General features: G+C 38.8%; 2 protein-coding genes across 9 annotated transcripts in view; both read right to left on the reverse strand.

The window, feature by feature from the left end:
* LOC127442394 (retinal-specific phospholipid-transporting ATPase ABCA4-like) overlaps window positions 1-3,561 on the reverse strand; it is a 62,101-nt gene extending 58,540 nt beyond the window's left edge. The window contains exons 1-4 of the mRNA XM_051700385.1: window positions 3,111-3,561; window positions 2,407-2,484; window positions 684-796; window positions 186-279 (exon numbers count right to left, since the gene is read on the reverse strand). Of these exons, the coding sequence (XP_051556345.1) occupies window positions 186-279; window positions 684-749 (160 nt within the window). The 5' untranslated portion in view covers window positions 750-796; window positions 2,407-2,484; window positions 3,111-3,561. The remainder of the gene's footprint in view (window positions 1-185; window positions 280-683; window positions 797-2,406; window positions 2,485-3,110) is intronic.
* Window positions 3,562-3,760: 199 nt separating this feature from the next.
* Window positions 3,761-27,865, reverse strand: part of LOC127442397 (rho GTPase-activating protein 29-like) — a 58,739-nt gene continuing 34,634 nt past the window's right edge. For 2 of the 8 annotated variants that reach the window (XM_051700394.1, XM_051700402.1), the window contains 21 exons: window positions 27,299-27,395; window positions 26,909-26,978; window positions 25,724-25,784; window positions 24,666-24,824; window positions 24,521-24,585; window positions 24,288-24,398; window positions 24,116-24,196; window positions 23,876-24,043; window positions 23,212-23,349; window positions 21,837-22,027; window positions 21,567-21,668; window positions 20,075-20,247; window positions 17,764-17,895; window positions 12,101-12,199; window positions 10,633-10,796; window positions 10,357-10,545; window positions 10,113-10,250; window positions 9,074-9,300; window positions 8,244-8,541; window positions 8,040-8,133; window positions 3,761-7,433 (listed from right to left, as the gene is read on the reverse strand). In XM_051700394.1, coding sequence (XP_051556354.1) covers window positions 6,424-7,433; window positions 8,040-8,133; window positions 8,244-8,541; window positions 9,074-9,300; window positions 10,113-10,250; window positions 10,357-10,545; window positions 10,633-10,796; window positions 12,101-12,199; window positions 17,764-17,895; window positions 20,075-20,247; window positions 21,567-21,668; window positions 21,837-22,027; window positions 23,212-23,349; window positions 23,876-24,043; window positions 24,116-24,196; window positions 24,288-24,398; window positions 24,521-24,585; window positions 24,666-24,824; window positions 25,724-25,784; window positions 26,909-26,978; window positions 27,299-27,395 — 3,767 coding nt within the window. In that variant the 3' untranslated portion in view covers window positions 3,761-6,423. The remainder of the gene's footprint in view (window positions 7,434-8,039; window positions 8,134-8,243; window positions 8,542-9,073; window positions 9,301-10,112; window positions 10,251-10,356; window positions 10,546-10,632; window positions 10,797-12,100; window positions 12,200-17,763; window positions 17,896-20,074; window positions 20,248-21,566; window positions 21,669-21,836; window positions 22,028-23,211; window positions 23,350-23,875; window positions 24,044-24,115; window positions 24,197-24,287; window positions 24,399-24,520; window positions 24,586-24,665; window positions 24,825-25,723; window positions 25,785-26,908; window positions 26,979-27,298; window positions 27,396-27,865) is intronic. The other 6 variants (XM_051700398.1, XM_051700397.1, XM_051700396.1 and 3 more) reach the window with 6 other exon arrangements.

A 27,865-nucleotide genomic window follows, 5' to 3' on the forward strand; every position in this document is an offset into this window, starting at 1 on the left:
ACATACAGTAGCTATATCGTTTATTTTTGGCATGCCAACAGAAATAATTCAGTAACAATGTTTTGAACTATAAAATTGGAAATCTACGTACAAACACATCAGAGTGATACAGTATTAAATTACACTGCTATTTTATTGGCACCCTTGGTACATCACTTGTTGAATAATGTTTAGTATATTCTTACATTCATGTTGACGATACAGGGGATTGGCTTTTCGTAGCCACACTAGTCCAAAGAATAAAACCACAGGCCACAGAATCTCAACCAGGAAGCGAATCTGTGAACACATAACAACAGAGGGGCATATTCAGAAACAAAGAACAATGCAGATCTGAATGTTTGATCTTGGCTATATCTCATCAAAGGCTTCTGTGTTCAGATGTTAAACAAATAACAGCAGATATAAATTACAGAAGAGATTTACAGAAGAAAATTTTTGCAGGAAAACAAATACTCTGGGATTTCAAAAGATGCTAAACCCATCTTTCAGCTTCAATCTCTTACATTCCAGTTTTGTCTACTGGTCACACATCACTGTCTAAATCCTGCACTTGCAACCAAATTTCTGAGGTTAGTATCTTATGATATAAACAGTGCACTCAAAATATAAGCTGTGTTGAAGCTTTGGAAAATACAACCCATGATGACTGTTTTGCATCCCTGTGAACCAGCTAATTGTACCTTTTGTCTCTTGCGGAGTGTCCAATTCTTCCACAGCAGCAGACGGATCTTGCTGCCTGAGTTCATTGTGGCAGAACTTAACCCCTTGTAGGGGTCACCAAGGTGTGACAAACCTGACAACACAAACATAAGGGCAGCACAAAACTAAAAGGTAAAACATTTGCAGAGTTGGTGTATTTACACTGGCGGCCAAAATTTTGGAATAATGTACAGATTTTGCTGTTTCGGAAGGAAATTGGTACTTAATTCAACAAAGTGGCATTCAACTGATCACAAAGTGTAGTCAGGACATTACTGATGTAAAAAACAGCACCATCACTATTTGAAATAAGCAATTTTTTATCAAATCTAGACAGGCCCCATTTACAGCAGCCATCACTCCTACACCTTATCCTTGAGTAATCATGCTAAATTGCTAATTTGGTACTAGAAAATCACTTGCCATTATATCAAAAACCTTTTAAAGCTATTTGGGTCGTTAAATGAAGCTTAACATTGTCTTTGTGTTTGTTTTTCAGTTGCAACAGTATGCAATAGACTGGCATGTCTTAAGGTCAATATTAGGTCAAAAATGGCAAAAAACAAAAAACAAAAAAAAAAAACAGCTTTCTCTAGAAACTTGTCAGTCAATCATTGTTTTGAGGAATGAAGCCTATACAATGCTTGAAATTGCCAAAAAACAGAAGATTTCATACAAAGGTGTACACTACAGTCTTCAAAGACAAAGGACAACTGGCTCTAACAAGGACAGAAAGAGATGTGGAAGGCCAGATGTACAACTAAACAAGAGGATAAGTACATCAGAGTTTCTAGTTTGAGAAATAGACGCCTCCCATGACCTCAGCTGACAGCTTCATTGAATTCCACTCGCTCAACACCAGTTTCATGTATAATAGTAGAGAAATGACTCAGGGGTGCAGGCCTTATGGGAAGAATTGCAAAGAAAAAGCCACTTTTAAAACAGAAAAACAAAAAGAAAAGGTTAGTGTGGGCAAAGATATTGGACAACAGATAATTGGAAAACAGTGTTATGGATCTTAACCCCATTGAGCTTTTGTGGGATCAGCTAGACTGTAAGGTGTGTGAGAAGTGCCCGACAAGACAGCCACATCTATGGCAAGTGCTACAGGAAGTGTGGGGTAAAATGTCACCTGAGTATCTGGACAAACTGACAGCTAGAATGCCAAGGATCTGCAAAACTGTCATTGCTGCACGTGGAGGATTTTTTTATGAGAACTCTTTGAAGTAGTTTAAGAAGTTCTGAACATTGTTTTCAAATTGTAATAGTCATTTTTCATGTTATTAATGTCCTGACTATACATTGTGATCAGTTGAATGCCACTTTGGTGAATAAAAGTACCAATTTCTTTCCATAAGAGTAAAATCTGTACATTATTCCAAACTTTTGGCCACCAGTGTATATGTTCAGATGTCAATATTGAAATTCTAGATATATCTGTTAAATAGATCTGACCATATGTATCATCATAAGAGACATTAGCATAGAGCTTTACAAGTGTGGCTATGGCTATTTATCTTCACAATGACTATGTAAAACCAATTCATTTAATGAGATTTCACAGACAGCCACCAACAGGCTGAAAAGAGCACCAATACGCTGTTTCTTAAAAAAAAATATATATATATATATATATATATATATATAATATTTGCTAATGTAATTTGGACATTTGAGTTAGTCATGTAAAATCGGATAACCAACCTTTAAATGAATATTTGGGCCTAGCAATGAAGCACAGAACTATATTGAGTCTTCTACGTCAAGACAAAAACAGCACACCTCAGAGGTACAAAAGAGGAGAAGAGAGCTGTTATTATGTGTCTGTTAGACATCTAATTTTCCACAGTAGTTTTTCTACATAAATATTAATTAAAGCTCTTTGAAATTAGGTTCAGATAGAAATCTTGGCTCTTACAGAGCCTCTTATGACAGATAAACTTCTAAAGTATATGGTTTATATATTGTCTGCTCTTGAAGCATATTGTAATAATGTGAGGTCTTAATTCTGTAGCTTAAAGAAATGTTCCAGGTTCAATATAAATGAATCTCAAAAGACTGCATTTGTGGCATAATGCTGATTACCACAAAAAATAATTCTGACTTACATAGAAAAAGCAAAAATAAAGTGTGCATTTTAATGTTTATGGACTGTCCACATTCACCTCCATTGTAAGTGCCCTGCTGTAACCACGTTTGCTTTTTTATATAAATGGAGGACGAGTAGAAATTATTTTATGTGGTAATCAACATTATGCCTCAAATTCTGTTGATTGGGTTGAACTTTTTCTGAACCCAGAACATTCCTTTAATTATGTATATTTTGTATCTGAAACCATTTGTTTATAACCAAAGCAATTCACACTTGAGTCATGACTTAATAGAATAGAATGATATTGGTGGCTTACCTCAGTGTAGAAAAAGTTTGATTCCCTCAACAGTTGCATTGAAAAGTAAATAATTACAGTCCACGGTATTCACTGAAACGCAACAGTCAGACTTGCTGCTCCTGACAGATGCAAGTGATAGCACTAATCTGATTGTCTTAATCTGCTGGGTTAATGTAGCCATCAGCAAATAAACAGAGTCCTCCATTTTTATTGACCACCACTATGTATGTTTGGGACTGAAAAGACATTATGAGATTTTGATGGTTTGTGTTTTACTATGTAACCACTTACATTTGGAGTGTCAGTCTTACACTTTATATGTGTTATGTCTGTTTCTATGTCTTTTGTAGGTTGAGTCAGAGCTGAGAAGCTCAGTGCTGGAGCTTAGATGACATGACTAATTAGGGATGAGAAAAGACAGTCTGTCAAAGACAGTTTTAGCCAAGCGGAATCACAAGGAGTGAGTGAGAAGAATAGGCTAGAATAGACTCTGTAACTTGAAAGAAAATGTAACCCTACCTTACAATCCATGAGCAAAATACTACATTAGCCTCTGCTGGTTCTGAAAACTATCTGATGAGTTCATAATGAATGGCATTTAAATTCACCAATTAACCCACTTTTAGATATTAAAGGACAAAATAAAAAAATTAAAGGCTGAAAAAATGTAACATTAGTTTTTTTAAGTATTTAATTTGCAAACAAGTCTTCAAGAATTGTTTGTATAGTCAGATGTTTATGGCAGTGGGTTATGTGTACAAAATGTAAACAAATGCATATGACTTAAAAATAAAAAAGAATCAGATGCACTTACTCAGCCTAAAAACATGCATGAGCAGCACCGTGTTTTCAAGAGGCGAACTATAAAACAAATAAAATAGCTGGCAGTTAATGTATTATATCAGCATGAGATGGCATGGATTAAAAGTAGAGTACGTTAAAAATTCAGGTCACATATATCAATTAGGCATAGCAAGTGCATCACAATGAGCATGACTGCATGAAATTAAAGACAATACTATACAAATCCCATTTGAATTTATAAAAGGATATTTAACATGTAACATCTTTTTAATAACACATTATTATAACCGATTACTTATATAAGCAGTGTCTCTTGAAACCTCTGGATAGTCATCTTATCACAATAAAGGGGAACACAGGTTGACATTTGGCATAAAAGTACAGACATAATACCCCCCCCCCCCCCCATTTGAGTTAACTAAAAGTGTGCTCACTTATTAATAAGTGAATGTCACAAATATTTTGGACCTTTGCTGCATTTTCTGGCTCAAATAGAAGCTTAACAGTATATTAACAGACAATAGCTCTTTATCCAGAGAATCTCCATTGAGACGTTTCAAATGTCGTCTCATCTCTCAAAATTGTTTTGCCCTTTCTTAAAGGGATAATAAAAACATTTCAAATCTACAGTATGGCACAACAAAGACACGTTACATACAATACATACAGTAGCAAGAAAAAAGTATGTGATCCCTTTGGAATTACCTGCATTTATGTGTAAATTTGTCTTAAAATCTGGTTTGATATTCATCTAAGTTACAATAATGAACAAACACAATCTGTTTAAACTAATAACACACAAACTATTGTACTGTTCTTGTAGATACTGAATACATCATTCAAACATTCAAAGTGTAGAATGGAAAAAGTATGTGGACCCCTAGGCTAATGATGTCAACAAAAACTAATTAGAGTCAGGAGTTGGCAAACCTGGCATCCAATTAATGAAATGAGATTGGAGTTGTGGGTTAGAGCTACTTTTACTTATAAAAAGCACTCAAACATTTTGAGTTTGCTATTCACGAGAAGCATCTGCTGACGTGGACCATGCCTCGCAAAAAAGAGATCTCAGAAGGCCTACGATCAAGAATTGTTGCTTTGCATAAAGCTGGAAAGGGTTACAAATGTATCTCAAAGAGCTTACATATTCATCTGTCCACAGTCAGACAAATGATCTATAAATGGAGACGATTTAGTACTGTGGCTACTCTCCCTAAAAGTGGCCGTCCAGCCAAGATGGCTCAAAGGGCACACTGCAGAGTGCTTAATGAGGTAAAAAAGCTAATAACTTGAAGGAATCATTGGAACTGGTTAACATCTCTGTTCATGAGACTACTTTACGGAAAACATTAAACAAGCATGGTGTCCACAGCAAGACTCCACGAAGCAAGCTGCTGCTTTCCAATGAAAACATTGCTGCATGCCAGAAGTTTGCCAAAGACCACCTTGACGCTCCACAACACTACTGGGAAAATGTTTTGTGGACTGATTAAACTAAGGTTGAATTGTTTGGGAAGATCACGCAGCACTACATATGGTGTAAACAGGGCACCGCATACCAACATGAAAACATAATTCCAATGGTGAAGTACAGTGGATGGAGTATCATGATATGGGGATGCTTTGCTGCTTCGGGGCCTGTAATGATTGCCTTCATTGAGGGAAAAATGAATTCCCAAGTTTATCAAGATATCCTACAGGATAATGTCAGGGTGGCTGTGCACCAGCTGAAGCTCAGTAGAAGTTGGGTGATACAGCAGGACAATGACCCTAAACATCAATGTAAATCCGCTACAGAATGGCTTGAAAAAAAGAAATCCACCTTTTGGAGTCCAGACCTTAAACAAACAGAGATGCTGTGGAATGACCTCAAGAGAGCCGTTCACACCAGATATCCTAAGAATGTGTCTGAGCTGAAACAGTTCTGTAAGGAAAAATGATCCAAAATTCCTTCTGAATGTTGTGCAGGTCTAATCCGCTGCTACTGAAAACTCTTGTTTGAGGTTACTGCTGTCAAAGGAGGATCGATCAGTTATTACATCCTAGGGTTCACTTACTGTGAATGTTTAATGGGATGTGTTCAATAAAGACATTAAAGATTATAATTGTTTGTGTGTTTTTAGATTAAGCACATTGCGTTTGTCTATACTTGTGACTTTGATGAAGATGAGATCACATTTTATGACCAATTAATGCAGAAAACCAGCTAATTCCAAAGGGTTCACATACTTTTTCTTGCCACTGTACATATGAAATAAGGCATTGATAGGTCTATTAGACTTAACCCAAGTATGAAAATTCTGTTATTATTTACTCGCCTTCAAGTCATTCCATCATGGATTTGGAACTATATGTGGTGAGTAAATGAGGACAGGATTTTCCTTTTTGGGTGAACTAGTCCCTTTAAAACATGCTATTAAAATGACCAAATGACCATAGTCTGGATTATCTAGTCACTTGCAGATTGTAATACTTGAGGGGGACATTGTACCAAGCATGACAAAAACTTAACACCAAGAGGATATGTTTAAACAAAGTGGGCCTCTCTGTGCTCCAGTTCATGCATACGGCGATTTCGTCTCTGGTACAGCGGTTTGTTCTCTGTGGGGCTGAGCTCCTCAGCACTGGAGCTTGGAGACTGAGGGGGAGAGAGCGTGATGGGGCTGAGTGAATCACACTCTGACTGTCCCTCCTCCACTCCTCCTGTCTGCACTGATACAGTGCCTGCTGACAGTGTCATTGTAACAGTCGGTTTGGCTACCATTGTAGCTGTAGTCATTGAAATTGTTGGCGTGGTGGGGGGTGTATCCACTGTTCTAGAGACTGTTGCAATGGTTGCTGTAGCCACTGTTGGAACTATGGTAATGGCTGTTGTATAAACAGTTCCCGTGGTAGTGGTTGGTGCCGCTGAAACAGTCTTTGTCATAGAGTCAAATGACCTGAATTGGCTTCCTGACTGAGGTTTATAGAAAGTTCCAGGAGGGGGTTTCAGCATTCGTGGTGCTCTAAAGTTTATTGGAGCCATGCTGGACTGGCCAGTACCGTCTTTCCTAATGACTCTGTCAGGGCTGCTGGTATAAGGGCTGCTGTGGGGTGTTTCATTGATACTGCTTGTTCCTGGAACAGTCGCAGCTGATTTAACTTTATCCATCACACCAGAGGGCGGAAGGTTGGCTACTATCATTGCAGTTCTGGGCGTCACATCATAATGCCTATACTGTTTGTCCCAGGTCCTCCTCAGTGTCTGAGTGTCAATGAATGGGTTCCTGTAGTAGTTGGTGAGTCGTGGTGTCGAAGGCTTCTCTGGTTCGGTGGTCTCCTGAATGGTAGCAGGTTCGTGGTCTGCTGTGTTGAAGCTGTTATGCTCGTTAAGCAGTCGATCCACGGGCATGCTGATGGGTCGAGACACCTGTTTGGAGCGCTGGGGACGCAGCTGCACCATTCGGCTGCTGGCACCGGACCGGCTGAACACAGATGTGGACTTCTGCATCTCCACAGGAGCCGAGCCAACCCCGTTCATGTCTGATCCCTCACCTGCTGGGGATAAATACTCTTAACTCTAATAAGCTATTCATTCAAAAATGGCACTCAAATGTGACTTTCATTATAGTCAACATGAAACAACATTTATAAACTGCTGTCTTTCTGAGTGAAATGGGATATATAAGGAGGATTTTTTTAAATATAGGGCAGGATTTTACCTTATCCATTTGGAAATTATTGGATTTAAAAAAGTGAGCATTCCAGACCAAAATGGAGCTAGACTAAAATGTGAGTTTGAAGTTAACTGTGGATGATTATTCTCCTCCTGAAACACAGCTGGCACCCACTTTTGGTCAAGTTCACTCTCGAGAGCATCTTGATGTATCCCAACAGTAATGCTTCAAATCTACTGTTATTTGCCATTATTGTCGTATCCTTTATTGCATTAATGCTAAACCTGCATTAAATTATTGCATTATTGCAACTACTGGCATTGATTTCAGAAAGGCTGCCTTACTTATCATAGTGGCCTAAAACAATGCTTATATAGTTGTTTAGAAACATTCTTTTCTTCAGAATAATGTGCACTGATGAATCATGCATAATAAGACCAGGAACGTGTATTAAGAAAGTGATAGTAAATTTTTATTTCATACTAACCAGGTGTTTGTGCTCTGTTTTCCCCTGTCTTTAACTCCTCCATCAACTGTGCAGACGAAATTACAGATGAGTGTCTCTTGAAGACCTTAGCACTCTGTATGCAAAATAAACACCGATCACAAATTGTAATCATTCCAAAAAAGATTCCAAATGAGCTCTGTGAGGTCTAGTATATCATAGCTTCCATTCTCCTCCCCATCTCACCTCTTTGATATCCATGAGTGATCTGGAGTGGCGGCTGAGTTTTGGCTCTTTGTCCTGGATGTTGGGAAAAGCCTGTGGTGCCGTTGGACTGGTGGGAGACACGGAGCTGAGGGGGACATCAAAAATCATCTGATTGTGCTTGATGAGCACTTCCACCATGCGGGCCTGGTGTGGGTAGTCAACCAGTGAGGACAGGGACACTTCTGCCTCCAACTGCCTGGGCTTGATGAGTGTGGGACCGAAGATGATACCCAGGTTACTAGATGTCATCTTGTTCTCTTCAGCTTGCTCTGTTACTCTGTAGACCAATAAACAGCACCGTTTTTCAGATGTGTTGATGCTGATAAATTGTTGTGATAATTCTTAAACACATTTCAGGGCAAGGATGAGTATACTAAGGCAGAGGTTCTAAACTGGTGGGCCAACCCAAAAATCAGTTGCAGGTCTGTTTTGATAGGGAAAAAACAATGCTAAATGCAAATAAAAAAATTCTATTAACTATATAACCAAGCAAAATAAATTAACTTATCGACTTTTAAAGGGGAGGAGAAATGCTTCCCATATCTTTTATTGTTGACGTAAAAAGGCTGTTGGCAAATTTGAACTATACCTTATTTTAGCACAAATTCAGCTAAATTGGGACATGACATGACAAATCCAATGTAATATCTGGGTCCTGAAGCAAAACCATTTGAAAACCATTGTCCTAAATATTTTAAACTACTAATACACAATGAAAAATGATTCTGAATAATGGATTCATGCTTCTTTGCTACACAAGCTGCATGACACACACTTATGTATATAGAAAAGTGTGGTTGTTTGTGTACCTGTGCAGATGGGCAATAAGGAACTGCAGGGTTTTGTAGTGGGCCGCAGGAAGCTGGCGAAGCAGATCTCTGATTTTGAAGATGACTCTCTTGAGCTCAATGCTGAGGCACAACTGCTCTCCTGATGATTTACCTTTAGGTGAGTCAGTCTCATCCATGTTCTGAGTCTCTTTTGCCAGCCCGATGACATCATTATAATACCGATACAGAATCAATGGCTCTGGCAACTGAAAAAACAAATTAAAGAGTTATTTTGATTTGGAGGTAATGTCAATCAACAGAAGGGTTGAGCCATAAAATGTACTTGTTGCTAAATAACAGTGGAAACAGAGCCCTATTAAACCAAGTTTCAGAAACCAAAGCTTTTACATTCAGGCTAGGGGTGGGCGATATGACCAAAATCTCATATCACGATATTAGTAATTTTATACTTTTGGCTTTCATAATATTTTTTGCGTGCTTCACTAGAGGAGATAAAACAAGCTGCTTGTATAACAAGTGATTATCGTCGTGCGACAGTTTGCAGATTAAATTTTTGGCTTTTGTAAACCTACACCACAGATGTCACACCTGTTTTTATAAAAAGCTCCTCTTCATTTTCTTGACTTGTTTTGGAGTTGTCCCATTCTGTGGAGATGTTTTTTCAGGGTTTTCCTGGGTCAAAAATGATTGAGTAGTGCGAGTGATTCTGCTCTGCTGTACTAATGAGATAGCGCACGACACGCACATGAAACACATATGAGCGTGTCAGATAAGAAGCATATTAAGTTCTTATGAATCGCCGAACGCAAGATGAATGTCATTGAATTACCTTGGGTGGCTGCCAAAAAGTTTTTAATGCCATAAAAATCCTTTTCGTGTTTCTTAAATTCTCTCAGTCTCACGTGAAGCCCTGTCCACTGATAGATGGACACAGAATATACACGATATAGCAAAATCTCTATCGACTGACACTATATCGTCACAACAATATATATAGTCATATTGCCCAACCCTGGTTCAGGCATTATGAAACTGGGATCGATTTGTCTCACCACACCTGTCTCAGGTAAAGCTTGAGCACGTTGCTTATGTCATGTGGGTGGAGATCAGAAAGCTCCACTAAGTCTTTTCCATTCTCGAAAGCCTGGCACAGCTTTTCCACACGAGACTTTGCCCCATTCACCCGGTAAATGCCCTTGAAATACACCGAAAGTATGCATTACACACAAGATGACTCACAAACCTTCAATTAAACCTTAAAGCTTTTAATTCCATTTTCAGTTGCATTTCTGGTTCTTTACCTTAATGTATAGGGCACGACTCTCAATTTCAGATGTGCATTTTTTGATGATAAAGGGGATACCGTCAGGACTGTTCTTAGCCACCTGGGCGAAGTCAATCCCAAACAGGTGCAGTCTGCCCTGGAGCTTCTTATGACCACACTGAATGGCAAGAGTCTCCAGGCATTTCTTATGACAGGCCAAGGAACACTAGGTAATAACAGATCAGAGCAATGACAACCAACTCTACTCAACAATGTGAACAGACTCAGATAATGATAATGATTACACTGATACCTCCTCACACTCAGCCCCATGGAACACTACCAGACTGTCACACTCTCTGCATTTGGAGGGGGCTCGCAGTTTCCGCAACTTGTGGGTGTGTGCTGCTTTTGACATCTGAGCATTTCGGAATGGCCCGGGAGAACTGGCTGTTTCCATCACCATCTCAGCAAGACCTAGGAAGAGAGAAGGCATCATCTGTCAGGTAGTTTATAAATATTGTTAAAATACTCACTATAGCCTCAGCCAGTTTGATCAGTAGTGTGCATGGCCTACCTACTGATCCCAACAGGAAAACAAAAAGTTCAGGTTTGGCCATCGCATCATCAAAAGCCTTATGCCAAAGTGTTAGGAATCATAAGGAATTCAATTATACTAATTCCACTTTACAACTCTGATTCCCTAACCTATCCATTAATGATTCTTTTGGTAGTTTTGAGGAAGAACGCCCCTCTCCCTCTACATAACCGGTCCTAACTAAATACTAAAATACACTAAATAAATAAATACTATTTTTGTATTTCTTTCACATATTTTAAGTATAATTTATAACAATAAAACTCTTGAATAAACTTCCTAATTCAAACACGTTGTTAAATTTGAATAAATACTGACTAATTGTTAATATAACTCTCACAAGCCTTAAGTACACACCAGAGTCTTTCTGACTGATTCATAAAAAAATAAAAAAAATGGTTTATAGGAAACATTTATATGTTAATCCGACTTTACTGGTCTTGCTGTATGCGTGTTGTTGCATGCAACCAGAGAGGACACCGCAATATAAAGATGTCTTGTCAATTTATTGTCTTTGAATTATTTATCAGCGCCAATTACTCAGACTGCAAGTTCACAACTGAGCTCAAACATAATTTATTTGGCCAAGGCACTGTAGGTTTAGTTGTGGTGCAAGGTCAGCAAAAGAATACAGGCATTCAAAAAGCGTTAATGGACTGAACACCATAAAAATAATTTGGTTCCTGTATTCTTTTTTTTTTTTTAGAAACTCTTTCTGAATAAGAACTGATTCTCAAATCCCAACCCTACATGTGAGACTGAGAATCTGAGCCAAGGAAGCTAAATTTGATCAGCTCTCTTTCCATTTCCTCAAATGTATTTCACTCCTTTTAACATGGGCAAGTGATATCATTGAAAAATAAATAAATACAAAAATATTTTTATCAGCACTCAGTAGCTATTCAAAATGAAAGCTCTGTAGTACTCTAATTGGTGCCTCAAAAAGCAATTATTACAGAAATATAACACATTTAGTGAAGAGGTAAGCTGAGAGACAGGAACTGTTAACTGAGGCATTTTGCCAATGTCAACATCCAGCCCATCTGGGCACCTGCACTGAGAGCAAAAACATTAGTGTGAGCAACTCAGCACTTATGCAATGAACACAAACCTATGGTGTGTCACCACACACTTAAGTGAACGCACAGACAAACACGCACGCCCTTCATTGTGTGCAACCAACCATTATCTAATGGGGAAGATGGCTCTCTCTCATCCAGGTCATCCGCTGAAGACATGGTACCAGTTGAAGGAGTTCTGGGAAGCCTGCGTTTGAAATCCCCTACAGCATGAATACACACATACACACACACATTAGACTCTCACTTCCATCCCCCAGGGCACTTCTCCAAACTGCCCACTGAGAACTAGGTCAATCACTTTGCAAACAAAACTTCCAAACTTGCTTGAACCAGAACTTTTTTTAGAGGATGTTTAGCGAATCCTAGATTAGATTAGATTTAGATTTATTTGCCATTTGCACAGGTACAGGGCAGTACAGGTAGATTGGAATTCTTGTGCATATCTCACAGAGTCAACTTTGTAAACATAACTTAAAAAGAAAAGAAACACACTATATATACATAGTAAATTTAATAATAAAAAAAAAAAAATAGAATAAAATTTAAATTATTCTGGGCCTGGGTAGCTCAGTGAGTATTGACGCTGACTTCCACCCCTGGAGTTGCGAGTTCAAATCCAGGGTGTGCTGAGTGACTCCAGCCAGGTCTCCTAAGTAACCAAATTGGCCCGGTTGCTAGGGAGGGTAGAGTCACGTGGGGTAACCTGCTCGTGATCACGATTAGGGGTTCTCACTCTCAATGGGGCACGTGGTAAATTGTGCGTGGATCGCAGAGAGTAGCATAAGCCTCTCGTGCTGTGAGTCTCCTCAGTGAGTGTCCTCTGCCACCTGGATTGAGGTGAGTAACCGCACCACCAGGAGGACCTACTAAATAGTGGGAATCGGGCATTCCAAATTGGGAGAAAAGGGGATTCAAATTTAAAAAATAAATAAATAATTAAATAAAATAAAATGTAAATTATTTCATAAAACATCTGAAATGTTTTTGAGGTGTTAAGTGATCATGATGTGAGTGAGGTGACGGGTGTGGTATCTCCCTCCAACCTTAATGTCCTTAGAAATCAACCTGACACTGGCTGGAAAAAAAACTATTGTAAAAGCGTGCCTTATGAGTGGTGATACTCTCTGGCCTGTGGTGTCTCAGGTTGTATCCTGAATTCTTCCACCTGAACAGAGAATGAGCTGGGTGATGTCGATCACTGAGGATGCTCGTTGCTTTTCTCCAACAGTATTGTGTGTAGTGTGTGTCCATGGAGGGGAGGTCAGAGCTGATGATTCTCTCTGCAGTTTTGAACACTCGCTGAAGAGATTTCCTCTCAGCCTGGGTGGTTTTGCCAAACCACACAGTGATGCCGCTGATGAGAATGCTCTCAATGAGTCCTCTGTAGGCCTGGGTGAGTGGCCCACAGCAGAGTCTGGCCATCCTCAGTAGCCTGATGAAGTAAAGCCGCTGCTGTCATTTCTTAACTGTGGCCATGGTGTTTTCGGCCCAGCTCAGGTTTTCTGACAGATGAAGGCCTAGAAACGTGTGACCATTAGCCCATTCCATCTCAGTCCCTTTGATGGTGAGAGGCTGCAGAGGAGGAGTTGTCCTCCTAAAGTCCATAATTATTTCTTTGGTTTTGTCTATATTAAGAACAAGGTCATTGTCCTCTCCATAGACCATGATTTTGTTCACCAGTTCCCTGTACAATGACTCATCCCAGCCCTTAATGAGGTCAAGGATAGTCGTGTCATCTGCATATTTAATTATGAATCTGTTGTCCTGGGTGGAAACACAGTCATAAGTCTACAGGACATAGAGTTTGGGGCTGAGGCAGCAGCCCTGGGGGTTCCTGTACTGATTGTGAGCTCAGCAGAAACCTTATTCCCCATCCTTACCACTTGTGGTCTGTCTGTAAGGAAATCCAAAATCCAGTTACAGGTGGGTGTTGGCACTCCAAGGTCTGCCAGCTTCCCAATCAGCTTCACTGTTCGGATGATGTTGAAGGCAGAGCTGTAATCCAAAAAAAGAATGTGTGCATATGTTCTGTTAAAGTCAAAGTGTCCAGTGTAGAGTGAAGCATGACATCCACTGATCTGTTCGGGCGGTAGGCAAACTGTAAGTGGTCCACCGTATCTAGAACCACAGAGTTTATGTATTGGAGAACCAGCTTTTCTAAACACTTTATGGCGACTGGTGTAAGTGCAAGTCGTTCATTGTAGATGTGTTTGGTTTTTTAGGGACCGGTACTATAATGGAGGACTTAAAAGACCATGGGACTGTTGCCTTAATGAGAGAGGTGTTAAAAATATCTGTGTACACACCTTCCAGCTGTTCAGCACAGGCCTTCAGGACTCTTTGTGGCACTCTATCAGGTCCTGCTGCTTTGCAGGGGTTTACCTGCTTCAGAGCCTTAAGAACCTGTGTGTGTGTGTAACCTGGAGCACAGAGTGATTTTGAGGGAATGTCTCTGTTCAGTCCATCAAATCTGGCATAGAAACTGTTAAGGTTGTCTGGTAGTGTAATGTCTCGGGTCTCTAACCTGTTTGTGTTTCTCCTGTAATTAGTGACAGATTGAATTCCTTGCCACATACTACGTGTGTTGTTATCCAGGTAGCAGCTCTCAAGTTTTTGGGAATATACCGTTTCTGCAGCTCTGATGGAATTTTGTAGCTCATATCGGGCCCTTTTATATTCTATAATGTCCCCTAACTTGAAAGCTGCGCACCATTTTCTGATCTTCATACATATATCTGTGTTGAACCAGGGTTTTGATTGGGAAAAACACGAAAAGTTTGGGAGGGAACACAGATGGGAGTGCACCAGTTAAAATAACAGTATGTAATTGTGAATATTGTTTGTGGCTTCCTTAAAAATGTTCATGTCTGTAGCCTCTAGGCAACCCTGTAAATCTGCCAGTGCACTGCCAGTCAATATCTTAACAGTTCTAACTGTGACTGGATTAGCTTTCATCCTTGTGATGCAAGTGGGCAGTAACAGGATTGCCAGGTGGTCTGACTAACCAAAGTGGGGTTTAGAGACACTGTGTATGCATTCCTTATGTTGCTATAACAATGGTCCAAGTTGTTGTTTCCCCTGGTGGGGAAAGTAACAAACTGGTGAAGTTTTGGAATATTTTTCAGAAGATTACAATGATTAAAATCCCTCAAAACAACAATAGAGGCATATGGATAAGTATTCTCATGTCCATGAACTCAAAGAACTGATCATGTTGTGCAGTTCTTTGAGTGCGTTGTCCTCGCTGGCAGAGGGAGGGATGTACACAATACTCAGTATAATGCACTGTAGTTCTCTGGGTAAATAAAATGGCCTACACTTTAAAGTAATATATTCAAAATCCTCGGTACAGGACTGGGATATTACCCTAGTGTTGGTACACCAGGACTGTTTAACGAGAAACACTCTTCCTCCCCCGCGGGTTTTGCCACACTCTGCTGCGTTGCAGTCAGCTCTGAAGGCCGTGTAGCCTGCCGGTGTTATGGACTAATAGGGGGTCCTCTGTTCGAGCCACATTTCACAAAAGCACAGCACGGAACAGTCCTGAATATACCTTTGTGTAGTCATCCGACTGAAAAGGTCGTCCATTTTATTTTCTAAAGACTGAACATTGGCAAAAAGTAATACCAGGAAGGTTAGCCTTCCTCTATTAGCCAGGTACCGGAGTCTCCGCTCGGCACCAACCCACCTGCCACGCTTCCGTGTCAGCCTCCGGCTGCCAGGAAGGCCCCCTGCTGCGGCCTGGCTCGGCGTCATTCCGTCATGGCGATGTAAATCCGGGAAGGATTCGAGCACATTGAGGTTAAAATATCCTCTCTGACCCAGTTCTCCTAGTTGTTTTAAAGTCGCCCGATCATATTTAACATGACCCCTCTCATAACGTACATGAAAAGACAGTAGTGAAAAAAATAAATAGCAAACTAAGTAAAGCTTGACTCGGCGAACTCCGCGATGTCGCATGCAGGGGAGCACCATCTTATCCAATAGAGAATCCTACTGAATTCTGCTAATGTAAATATGTCGCCACGGTAAAGTAATTTAGCCATCTAACACAGATGAGGTATTTTCTAAGCAGTATTATTTAGCATTTTATTCCATCATCTTCCAGTGAATGAATAGCTGTTTTGGAGTTACAGTGGCAAGAACATTTATGTAAACCCTTTGGAATTACTTGGAAAATCTGGTTAAGACAAATTTACAATAATGAACAAACAAAATCTGTTTTAACTAATAACACACAAATTATTGTATTGTTCTTGTACATACTGAATACATCATTCAAACATTCACAGTGTAGATTGGAAAAAGTATGTGAACCCCTAGGCTAATTACGTAAAAAAAAAATGCAATTAGAGTCAAGAGTTGGCAAACCTGGCATCCAATTAATGAAATGAGATTGGAGGTGTGGGTTAGAGCTACTCTGACTTATAAAAGGCACTCAAACATTTTGAGTTTGCTATTCACAAGAAGCATCTGCTGAGGTGGACCATGCCTTGCAAAAAAGAGATCTCAGAAAACCTACGATCAAGAATTGTTGCTTTACATTAAGCTGGAAAGGGTTACAAAGCTTAAATACTTAGATACCATGGCAGGACACCACCAAGGAAGCAGCTGCCTTCCAACAAAAACATTGCTGTGTGCCTGAAGTTTGTCAAAGACACTTCGCATTGCTACTGGGAAAACGTTTTGTGGACTGATGAAACTAAGGTTGAGTTGTTTGGGAAGAACACACAGCCTTACGTATAGCGTAAAAATGACACCGCATACCAACATGAAAACGTCATCCCAACGGTGAAGTATGGTGGAGGGAGCATCATGAGTTGGGGATGCTTTGCTGCTTCGGGGCCTGGACCAACTGCCATCATCAAGGGAAAAATGAATTCCCAAGTTTATCAAGATAACCTACAGGATAATGTCAGGGTGGCTGTGCACCAGCTGAAGCTCAGTAGAAGTTGGGTGATGCAGCAGGACGATGACCCTAAACATCGAAGTAAATACACTAAAGAATGGCTTAAAAAAAAAAAAGAAAATTCACCTTTTGGCCCAGTCAGAGCCCAGACCTTAAACAAACAGAGATGCTGTGGAATGACCTCCAGAGAGCCATTCACACCAGATATCCAAAGAATATGGCTAAGCTGAAGCAATTCTACAAGGAAGAATGGTTCAAAATTCCTGCTGAATGCTGTGCAGGTCTAATTAGTAGCTACCGGAAACACTTGGTTGATGTTATTGTTGCTAAAGGGGGATTGTCCATTTATAAAATCCAAGGGTTCACTTACTTTTTTCCACAGCACTGTGAATGTTTACTGTGATGCGTTCAATAAAGACAAGAAAGATTATTATTGTTTGTGTGTTGTTAGCTTAAACACACTGATGTGAGGAGATCAACATTTATGACCAATTAATGAAGAAAACAAGCTAATTCCAAATGGTTCACATAATTTTTCTCACCACTGTATATTACAGCTGTAAAATGTCCTGCTATTATTGCAAATTACAAATATAATAACTTATTTGAAAACTGTTTAATGAAAATTCTAAATACATTTTCCTAAAACTCATGTTGCTAGAAGGAGCATTTATAAGTTTATGTGGTCAGGTTTGGCCTAGGCTAATGTCTGAAAATATTTGCAGGGCATGTAAAGATCTGAACTACTGGTTAGGAGAAAAAAATTCTTATAGTTGAGCCCTTATGTATATTACATTTTTATTTGAAAGATAAGACATTTCAAATGTTATGATTCATTGAAGTGAGAGGAAGTACCTGGACTGGCTGTGGGGGAGTCCATTGAACGAGACTCACTGCTTCCTCCAGCACTCTCTGAGTCACTGCACATCCCTCCTCCACCAACACTGCCTGAACTCCAGCACCGCTGTGAGCCCTGTGGCCTTACTGCTACAACACACACACACACATGTTGGTGCAGCTATCGTTATGAGGACTCTCCATAGACATAATAATTTTTATACTGTACGAACTATAGATTCTATCCCCTAACCCTACCCCTAAACCTCACCCTCACAAAAAACTTTCTGCATTTTTACATATAAAAAAAAATAAAATAAAAAAAACATCATTTAGTATGTTTTTTAACCGATCTGAATTATGAGGACACTAGAAATGTCCTCATAAACCACATTTATAGCATAATACCCTTGTAATTACCAGTTTGTAACCTAAAAAAATGTCCTTGTAAACCACAAAAACCTGCCCACACACACAACACACACACAATGACAATTCAAAATGACTGCCTTTACTATCTATGACTCAAACTGGAGAAGATAATAATACATAGAGTGCTTGTGATGGGCAAAATCTGTGAATGGAATGAAACGGCAGCCCAATGTTTTGTTTCACATTGAAAAGCTCTTAAATGGCCACTTAACATTACTTAACTTGACAAGCTATATATTTGCATGATTCAGACTGTTTAAGACTTGAAGTTTCTGCAGTTTCTCATCTATATTCATTGCCTTTTTACACATTTTATCATTAAGCTAGACCTTTGCCTGGACTGAGACCACACTAAGATAAATATTCTTAAGTGGGAGGTATTACTCTTACAGAAATGTACTCTTGTTAAGTATCTTCCTTAAATGATGAGTCAAAATTAAATTCAGAGTTATCAAAATAAAGTTCTCCTTCATATCTCTTAAATCATGAGCAATAAGGTTCCACTTCCCATTCATTTTGAATACTAAACCAACAAGGCATGAAAATCAAATGTGTCATTCAGTTTAGAGCACCACTCTCAGAGACCGGTTTCCACCTGGTATTAAGATGCGTTTTGGGTGATCCGATCACATGTGGTCAGCCTTAAATACAAGTCTAAACAAGGTCTAAAACGTTTTGTGACTGGATCACAAAAACCACAGACAAATGTGGTCAAAAACGCATGTGTCCACATCACATTTGAGGTGTAAACGCTAATCTGTCCCGTATATGTTCCGGCAGCAGTGAAGCACCACCCATCACCTGTAAATCAGCCCCTGCTCTAAAACAAGAGTTTAAACTTTGCCATTTACAAGCAGCTTTAAAAGGAAATAACCATCCAATTGGAAAAATTTTAAAAAGCAGATACATACAAAATCATGAGAGCTTCACAGATCTTCTTTAGTGTGTCTGATATCAACACAAATGTCAACCAAGAACACCAACACAGAGTTTCTTTCTAGCTTTCTTTGTCTTTTCTAACTTTGTTGCACTTTAATATCATGCAGTAACACACTGACATAGTGATTAATGTATGTCATCATGAAGCAGAGACCCTCCCTTCCAAATGGTCAAAGGAGATGCATTAAAGTGACCAGGTGTAAACTGCGATGTCTCACCTGACCATATGTGATCCGATCACCCGAGATGCATCGTAATACCAGGTGGAAACAGGGTCTCAGCAATGATTCTTAAATCTGGATATGCTGTAATCCAGCAGGCTGATGATGTCACAGCATAAGGGGCTTTTTGGAAGCTGAGGAATCCTGAAAGCTGGTAGCCTTTGTCCAGGCAGTGAAAAGCCAGCACTGGGTTAAAAACCTACAGCTGATGTGTCAAACTACAAAACTAATGAACTGGACATGATGACAAAGTATGCCAAACAAAGTGTGTCCCGTAGTGCCAAACACCTCAGGATCTTGTTTAAGTGGGAGAAAAGCGAAAGTCTTTGAATTTTAGAGTCTAACAAATGCTTGATTATCGCCTTTAACACTGTTATGTGTAATTTTATCGATGTAAAATGCTGTCTCCTATTCTAGCTTAATTTGCATTGACAACTATAAATAAGCCATTTGTAGGTCGATTTCCCCAAAAAGTGTAAATAATGTGGTGCTTTTAACCAGGGGCAGACTGGGAATTTTACATGGAAACTGGCCCAAAAGTGACCCCCTTTGGCATGTCGCGGCACCGTTTTGCAGCCCTCTTCAGTCTGTCGCAGCTCATTCAACATATCATAGCAACCCTACCAGGAAAAGTTCTTTCTATGACCAGTCCGCCCCTGCTTTCAACAATGCTTTGTTTATTTGAGCCGGCTGACACAGCAACACATCTTTAACCACTAGTGTACACTACCTCCTACCTTGTATGTCTACACTGCTATTGGAGCGTCTCTCTGCGATCTTGGCCTTGCAGGGTTGTACAGTCCCCTCGACCTCATCTGCACTGTGGTTATCCACAGATGTAACAGAGCCCTGGGACAGGTTCCCATGGGAAGAGTGGGCACTGCTCAGAGACCTCTTATGAAGGGACATTCTGGAAGGGATAGACATGCTTTAAAAAAATACTGCAGGCACAACAACAGGAGCAGAAATTAACCAGAGCTTGGGGCAAAAATGGCCAAACATTTAAAATGTGGGGTGATTTTAAATGTTAGATTTTCTAATTTATCTGTTATTTAACATTTGACAGACTTCATATAGTTCTATTTATGGGATTAGTGCCTTTGCAGACACTGTAGTCACTAGAGGTCGACCGACAGTGGATTTTGCCAATACGATAACTAAGGTAGTGGAAAAGGTCGATAACCAATTAATAATCAGGAAAATTAAGATTTGGTGCATAACGTGGGACTTTTAACTATTAAGAAACCCAAAATACTCCAGGGACTTTTATATTAAGAGACTCAGCTCCATTATAATGCTCTATATGTAAGTATTTAACAAAATCAAGCTTTTTATGGCTGCTTTTACTGTATGTGTATATATATATATATATATATATATATATATATATATATATATATATATATATATATATATATATATATATATTTCACCAGATGAGGTTTATTGATGAGGAATAAAAAAACAAAAAAAACAAATATGGAATAAATATTAAAAAACTATTGGAAACTATTGGCATAGATTTTTGCTGATAAACGACAGTTCCAAAAAGCAATTATTGGCACAGGTTAATGAGTAAACAGATATATCGGTATATCTCTAGTAGTGACCAGCAGCAGACAGATATCTGTATCCACCATTTCAGAATCAAGTGTTGATAAATTTGTAGCTAATATGAAATTGTTTTCATGGAAAAAAAAGAAAAAGAAAAAGAAAACACAGAATCTGAAGAAAGCTTTCCCAACAACCTAAAAATCTTTAAACAGCCTTTACAAGATCTACAAATCTACAAAATTTGGGCCTGCTGCATAAATAGTAGACATGTTTTGTGTTTTTTTATGGTTAGTAAAAACATATGCCCACAATAGGGTAAAAGGCCCATGAAAATGAACTACAGGGGGTAAATATTGCCCCTTCATTTCAGATACTATGTGTTACGTTTACAAATTACATAGGGATCTCACACTTTTTGACCTGTTAATTTCAATAATGTTTATATATTAGGTAAAATTATACTTTGGAACCAACATGAGGATATTAGTAAATAAAAGAGGTTTTTTTTCAGATTATATGTTGTTGTTTTTTGAGTCACACTTTTATAGAGTTTACGCACCTATTTTGGCCCCACGTATTGAAAATAAGTTAACTGAATGAAAAAGGTACATTTCTACCTTTGTACAACAGGCTTTAGCCAATATTTGTTACATACTTTGCAATGGGTTACTCAACTGGCAGGCGTGAGATCTTAATGCACAGTAAAGAAATGTGATAGCACTGGCCAGTATCTTTGTATGTGGGTTTAAGTGCAGCTGATGTGATTCAGAGGTTGAGCTGAAATGAGTTTAAAAAGAACAGCGATTACAGAAACTAGAAATCTTGTGTAAACAGCACCATCAAAACTTTAGTTTCATTCATCATTCTTCCTGAGGAAAATGCAAACAATACACGCCTCTCTCTGCCACGCACGGAAACTAGAGCACTGCTGTAAGAGCGACTAACCCAGTTTTTGAGGGAGCGGTGATGTCCTGAGACAAAGACTCCAACCACACACGCTCTTTGGGAAGGCTGCACACAAACTCAGAATAGCGCTGACCAGGCTCATACTTTTTGGCCTGTTCACACAGAGATTGGTAGTTGACTGGTAGAGGTCCAGACTGAGCCTGTTGCATCTGGAACCAGTTCACTGTCACCTACAGAGATTTCATAAGAATAGTCAGTATGCAATAATTAAAAAAACAAAAATGTAATTGTTTTGCTTGAAAAGACTGGTTGTTGAATGAAACTTTAAAATATGACAACGTAACTATGTTTAACTACATCTAAAGGGCTAAAAAAAAACATTTACGAATGACCAATTTCCATTACTTTCCAGTCATTTGTGACTACTGGACAAGGATTATAAAGGGATAGTTGACACAAAATGAAAATTCTGTCATCATTTACTAACCCTTATGTTGAAAGGTATGATACCCATTCGAGATTGGTATTTCAAGTAATTTTGTAGTCAAGTACTCTAACACATAAAAAATGAGTAATCGGTTACTTGAAATTTAAAATTCAACCTTCAACCTTTGAACCTGTTTTTCTTATTTAAAAATGAGCACTATGCATAAACAACAACATCAAGATTAAAAAATTACAATAAATGATAAAAAAACAAAACATTTGCACTCACACATAGAAACATACATTCTAAGTCATCTGAAGCGATACAATCACTAAATAATGACAAAATATTTCTTTTTGTGTGAACTATTCCTTTAACAATGTCATTGCATCCACAGCACCAACCAATGCACTGAGTTGTAACAACAAGATTTTGGTGAGAGAAGCATTTTCATTGCTACCCACAGAAGGCAAAGGCACATAGAAAAATCTAATTGCAATATTCGAGTAGTGTTTTTACTAATTGAATATTTAAAGCTGAACAAGTACTCGATTAATCGTTTACTTGTGCATATCCCTAATGCCCATATTACTTTTTCAGTGTAACACAAAAGAAGCCGAATTTTCACTTTCACCTTTTCATTCATAAGATGAAATGAAAAAGAATGGTGACTGGGACTAATATTCTGCTAAACATCTCCTTTTGTGCTCCACAGAAGACAGAAAGTCATACAGGTTTGGAACAACATGGGGGTGAGTAAATGATGGCAGAATTTTCATTTTTGGGTGAACTATCCCTCATAAAAAGAATTTTATAGACATTGTATTTATTCACTGTACAATTTCCATTATGTTTTAAAACTGTATTAATTACAATGACTTTTCCAGGCCTGGAAATATATATATATATTTTTAAAGTTTATTTACATTTTATCTGTGACTGTGGGAACCCTGTATATAGTAATGGAGTGGAGGGAGGGATACAAACCGCTTTGAGGGTCAGGTCACATTGGAAGACCAGCTTCCGGATCTGAGCGAGGATCTCACTCTTGACGTTAGACAGGCCAACCTTCTTTGCCTCTAGATCAGCCACACAGGCTTTATACTGCTCCTGTGCTTCCTCTGCCTAGAGTCACCACACAAACAGACTGTGAGCCAAGCAAAATATAACAGCAGCACAGTGTTTTTAGTAAGCTGATTTAGTATAAGCTACGGTGTGTAATTTCTGTACCACTAGCAGCACCAAATGGAAGAGTCAAACCAATGACAGTTTTCAAACACACACCAATCTTGTATTGGTTGAAAAACTTAGCAATGATTAAGCCAAAACAATTCTACAATTCAGCAATTCAAGCTTTAAATATTTTTTTTATCTTGACAACAAGTATACAATTTAAAAGCCTTACAGTCAAGATCTGATATCTGAAAACCATTGGGCTTACGTTTTGGAAAGAGTAAATTTAGATAAAGATGTTAAGGAAATTAAAACAAATTCCCAAAAAGTCTTCTGTGCTTTTTGTGTCGCCACTTTGATGCCCAGTAAACAAGGACAATAAAGACAAGGGTGTGTGTGTTTGTGCAGTCTATGTCAGTAATGGAATTGAATTCCGAGCTTTAAAATTCTTTATAGTGTGTTTCTACATGTGCAGTACCCTCTGTAGGGCCTCTTCCTCCACCCTTCGTTTCTTCTCAAGAGTCCTGCCTCCCGTTGCCGGCTGCTCCTCCTCAGTGCGGCTGGTGGAACTGCGTGCCTTCTCATACTCCTCCCTCTTCTGCATCTTCAGCAACCGAGCCTTCTTCACCGCACTCTCCGCCTCGCTCTAAACGCACACATGGGTTATTAAGAGAATCGTTCTCCAGAAATGTTAATGATAAAATTCAATCATCAGTACCATTTTCTTCAGCTCTCTTTGCCATTGTTCTTTTATCTCTTTCCTTTGCTTGTCCAAATCATTCTTACGGACAAGCAGCGGCTGTAGGAATTATGGAAAATATGTAAAATTTAAAACAAATATTTTGTTGAATAGTTCGCTAAAAGTCAACAGCAGAAGGAACTGATTTTACCTGTACGAATTTGTTGGTTTGTAGAGCTGCAGCTGTTTGGAGCAAAACCTGATTGTACTCAATCTCATTCTTAAACGCAGAGACATAAATATCCCGGAAGGGCATGTAGTCCTTCAGATAAAGTCATGAAAAAGTAACACATTTATGTTATGTTGAGCCCCAGCTCTGATTGACAAAGTTAGACCAAATATATACCTTATTTTATTAAAGCAATGTACTAATAAGGCCAGCACCTGTTGACTTGCCACTGCCTTTGCAGATTCTGCCATCTTGACAAAGCTTTTGGAACATTCCATGTCTGTCAAATAAAAAGAGTTCAAATGAATAACAAAAACTCAACAGCAGAGATTCAGAGCAAGAGAATGAGAATGGACTGACCCAGACTGAGGCGTTTCTCCATCCAGGTAAGCACGTCTTTGGTGTATTTGGACCAGGCCTTGGCGTAGAGCAAAGCAGACTCTACTCCACTGTCATTCCTTAGCAGAAGCAGATCCACCTGCTCCACAGGGGACAACTCTGGAGTGGACAGAGGTGGATCTGGTCACATACAGAACACCACATATAAACATACACAAACAAAAAATACACAGACGTTCCACATTGTTTAAAAAAAAAAAAAACTGTTATCTTTTGAACACAAAATGACGTGTATAGTTCCTCAACTTCCTCAATAGTATTTTAAAAACTACTATTAAATTTTACTGCATTATACAGTTTACAGGCCAAAAGTTACAAGGCAAATTTTAAAGTCAGCCTAACTAAAAGCAGCGACAGCTCTGAAATTGGTGGCAGACTGCTCGTAATATGGCTAAATATGCTTCACCATCCCCATCGCACAAATGACAAAGAAAGAGATCTCCTTTTAAAATGAACACTCCTCAGCATCTGTACAATTTGAGGTATGTACATATTGCATCGGCAAGGTGCACAAGATCATCTTGCAAAATCTGTCCTTAACCTTCACCAAATCCACTGACATGCAGCCTTCTGAAGACACGCATGCACAAACACACACACACACACACACACACACACACACACACACAGCTGCGCTCCATATGAATCCAAGCACCCCACCCAATAAGCTACATGTGGTTCCCATTTTACACACAAACATCCAAAAAAAAGAATGTAAACCATTTTGCAAAAAAAAGAACGTGAGGCTAAATTAAATAAAACAAGTGTGAAGGGACAAGACTTATCAATCTGTGATGGAGCATGACCTATGTCAGGACTGCATAAAGGCCTCTCTGGAAGACCAACACCTTTCATGTGCTGTCCATTTGAACATGATTGATTAAATTTTTATTTCTGTTGCCTGAAGGCACATAAAATATCTGTGATGAAATTTACTGGGAAACCTAAATGGACAAGTCTGCTTTACAATGTAAATGAGCAGGAACAAGACAGGAGAAAAGGAAAGAAAATCCATTTACCTTCCAGATCATTTCTCTCTTGATTGCATCCCTCTGAATCTTCAGAGAGGTTTTCAAAAGACTAGAGGAGATAAAGGGAGACATGTTTTCACGCTGGATGAAAAGTGTGATTACAGGGTTGAGGGATGAGTGTGTGCTTGTTTTCAATGCCTCTCTTTTATCTTATCTCACAACATCTCAGTCAATCAAAGCTTCAAACAACTTGCTCTTTAAATCACAGGGGCCAAACAGAGGTTTCATTATTTTCAAAACAGATGTCTAGTTTTAAGGAATGTTTAGTCTGTTCTCAAAGGTGCTGTGATGTGAACATTTGTTTTATCAGTGATACATGTGTTCTGAGAGATCACACCTGTCTCTAAGACAGTCAGTTATAATCGAGCTACAACAGGTTTTTGGCATAGCTGGGCTACAGTCATCATCAGTCTTTCACATAACACAATGCATGCTTAATCAAAAATTTGTGGTCCTGTGTGACATTTGAGCAAATGTGAAATTTAACTTCTCATAGAAAGTACTCATTATCAGTATATCAAATCATGTGTGTGTATAATCATAAATCCCTGCAAATAGAGCCCAGACATTTTTCCAGTTTAGATCAGGAAATGAACTTGCGTTATGGATGAAAAAAAAGGGAAAACTATCCAAAATGCTTTGAAACCTGCAGACTTTGACCTTTAAGACATCTGTATGATATCCATTAAGGCTGCAAAATTGATTGAATTAAGACTGAAATCAAGATATGGCTTTGTGCGATTACCAGATCACAAAAGACTAGTATATAGTCTTCATTCAACACTTCAGTCAAAGGGAAGGAGCAGCACATGCTGAGCAGCAGCAATAGTAGATTGTGAATGTTTATCAGATTACAACTGCCGAGCTACAATCGCATTATCTAGGTTGGTTAATCTGACTTCGCAAAAATCTGACTGATGCAATTTCAGTTGGACTAAAGCGTTTACATTACATTTTAAAAAGATAAATAACTGTTTTACTCTGACTGAAATCAAATCTTTTTAAGTGCATGAACATCATAGGCTCTGTAAATGGCAAAGTGTCTGTGGAGTCCAGGGGTACCTTTTTTTCCCCCTAATCTGGAAACTTGGCCAATCAGAAATGCTCTCTGCCTGTTAATCACTTTACACATTTGACCATTGAAAAAAAATAAACATGGAGGTGAAGACTTACACGACTTCTGGCTTGGGGGTACCCCAACCTGGAGCCACTGTCCACATCTCCCATAAGGAAGTCAGACACTCTGAAAGGAGGAGAGAGAACATTTACATGTTACTACCAATTCACATGCAATATTTTAATCATAGATAATAATTTCACAATATTATGTTAGTTTTCTTAATAGGGTAAGATTAAGTATCACTAAAACATGACACCAGCAAATTTCATCAGCGGTATGAGAGTAAACTAATGTGACTACAGGATTCACAGCTGACGTGCGTTGTAAAATCAGGCCATGGAAACTGAAAGTGAACATTTCAGCTAGATAGTTTAATTCTGTTTCACTTTTGTGTGATAAGTATGATAACAAAGACAGGGAGGGAAAAGATAAATAATACTTACACATTGCCAAATGTGAATGCCAAAGTGTCGATCGATGTGTATATCTCGCCACAAATTGTGCCTTTGTTTTCTTTATTTATGTCCTTGAAGTTCACGCCTGCAGGAGGTGATAAACCATGTGAGAAATGCAACCAAATGGAATCAGAGTTTGCACCAAAATTACAATTCCTCCATTCAATCATTTGTGAACTATGATTATGCGATGATACTCTTTACCTAATATAGCTATCAAAGATAGCTTTGTACACATGGGTTAAAACATAAAATCTTTTCAGATACTGTAACCTCAATTAATTTGATTCATCCATTTTTAGAGAGAACAGACCGTATTACAGAAACGTCCTATCTTAATTGTTAATCCTTATTTAACATCAAATGCTATTCTGTACACAGGAGAATGTGTTTTCCTAGAGCGGTAAAACTGTTTCCACAGTAACTATTTCTTTATACACTGACTCTATTGTTTCAAAAGGATAGTGACAAAGCATGTCAATGCTAATTTAGCTTCCTATGTTTTGAGCAGTTAGATGAGAAATGGATATCCTTTTGACGTCAAATCTTCAGTTT

The sequence above is a fragment of the Myxocyprinus asiaticus genome, chromosome 6 (assembly GCF_019703515.2).
Source record: "Myxocyprinus asiaticus isolate MX2 ecotype Aquarium Trade chromosome 6, UBuf_Myxa_2, whole genome shotgun sequence".
Classification (NCBI taxonomy): domain Eukaryota; kingdom Metazoa; phylum Chordata; class Actinopteri; order Cypriniformes; family Catostomidae; genus Myxocyprinus; species Myxocyprinus asiaticus.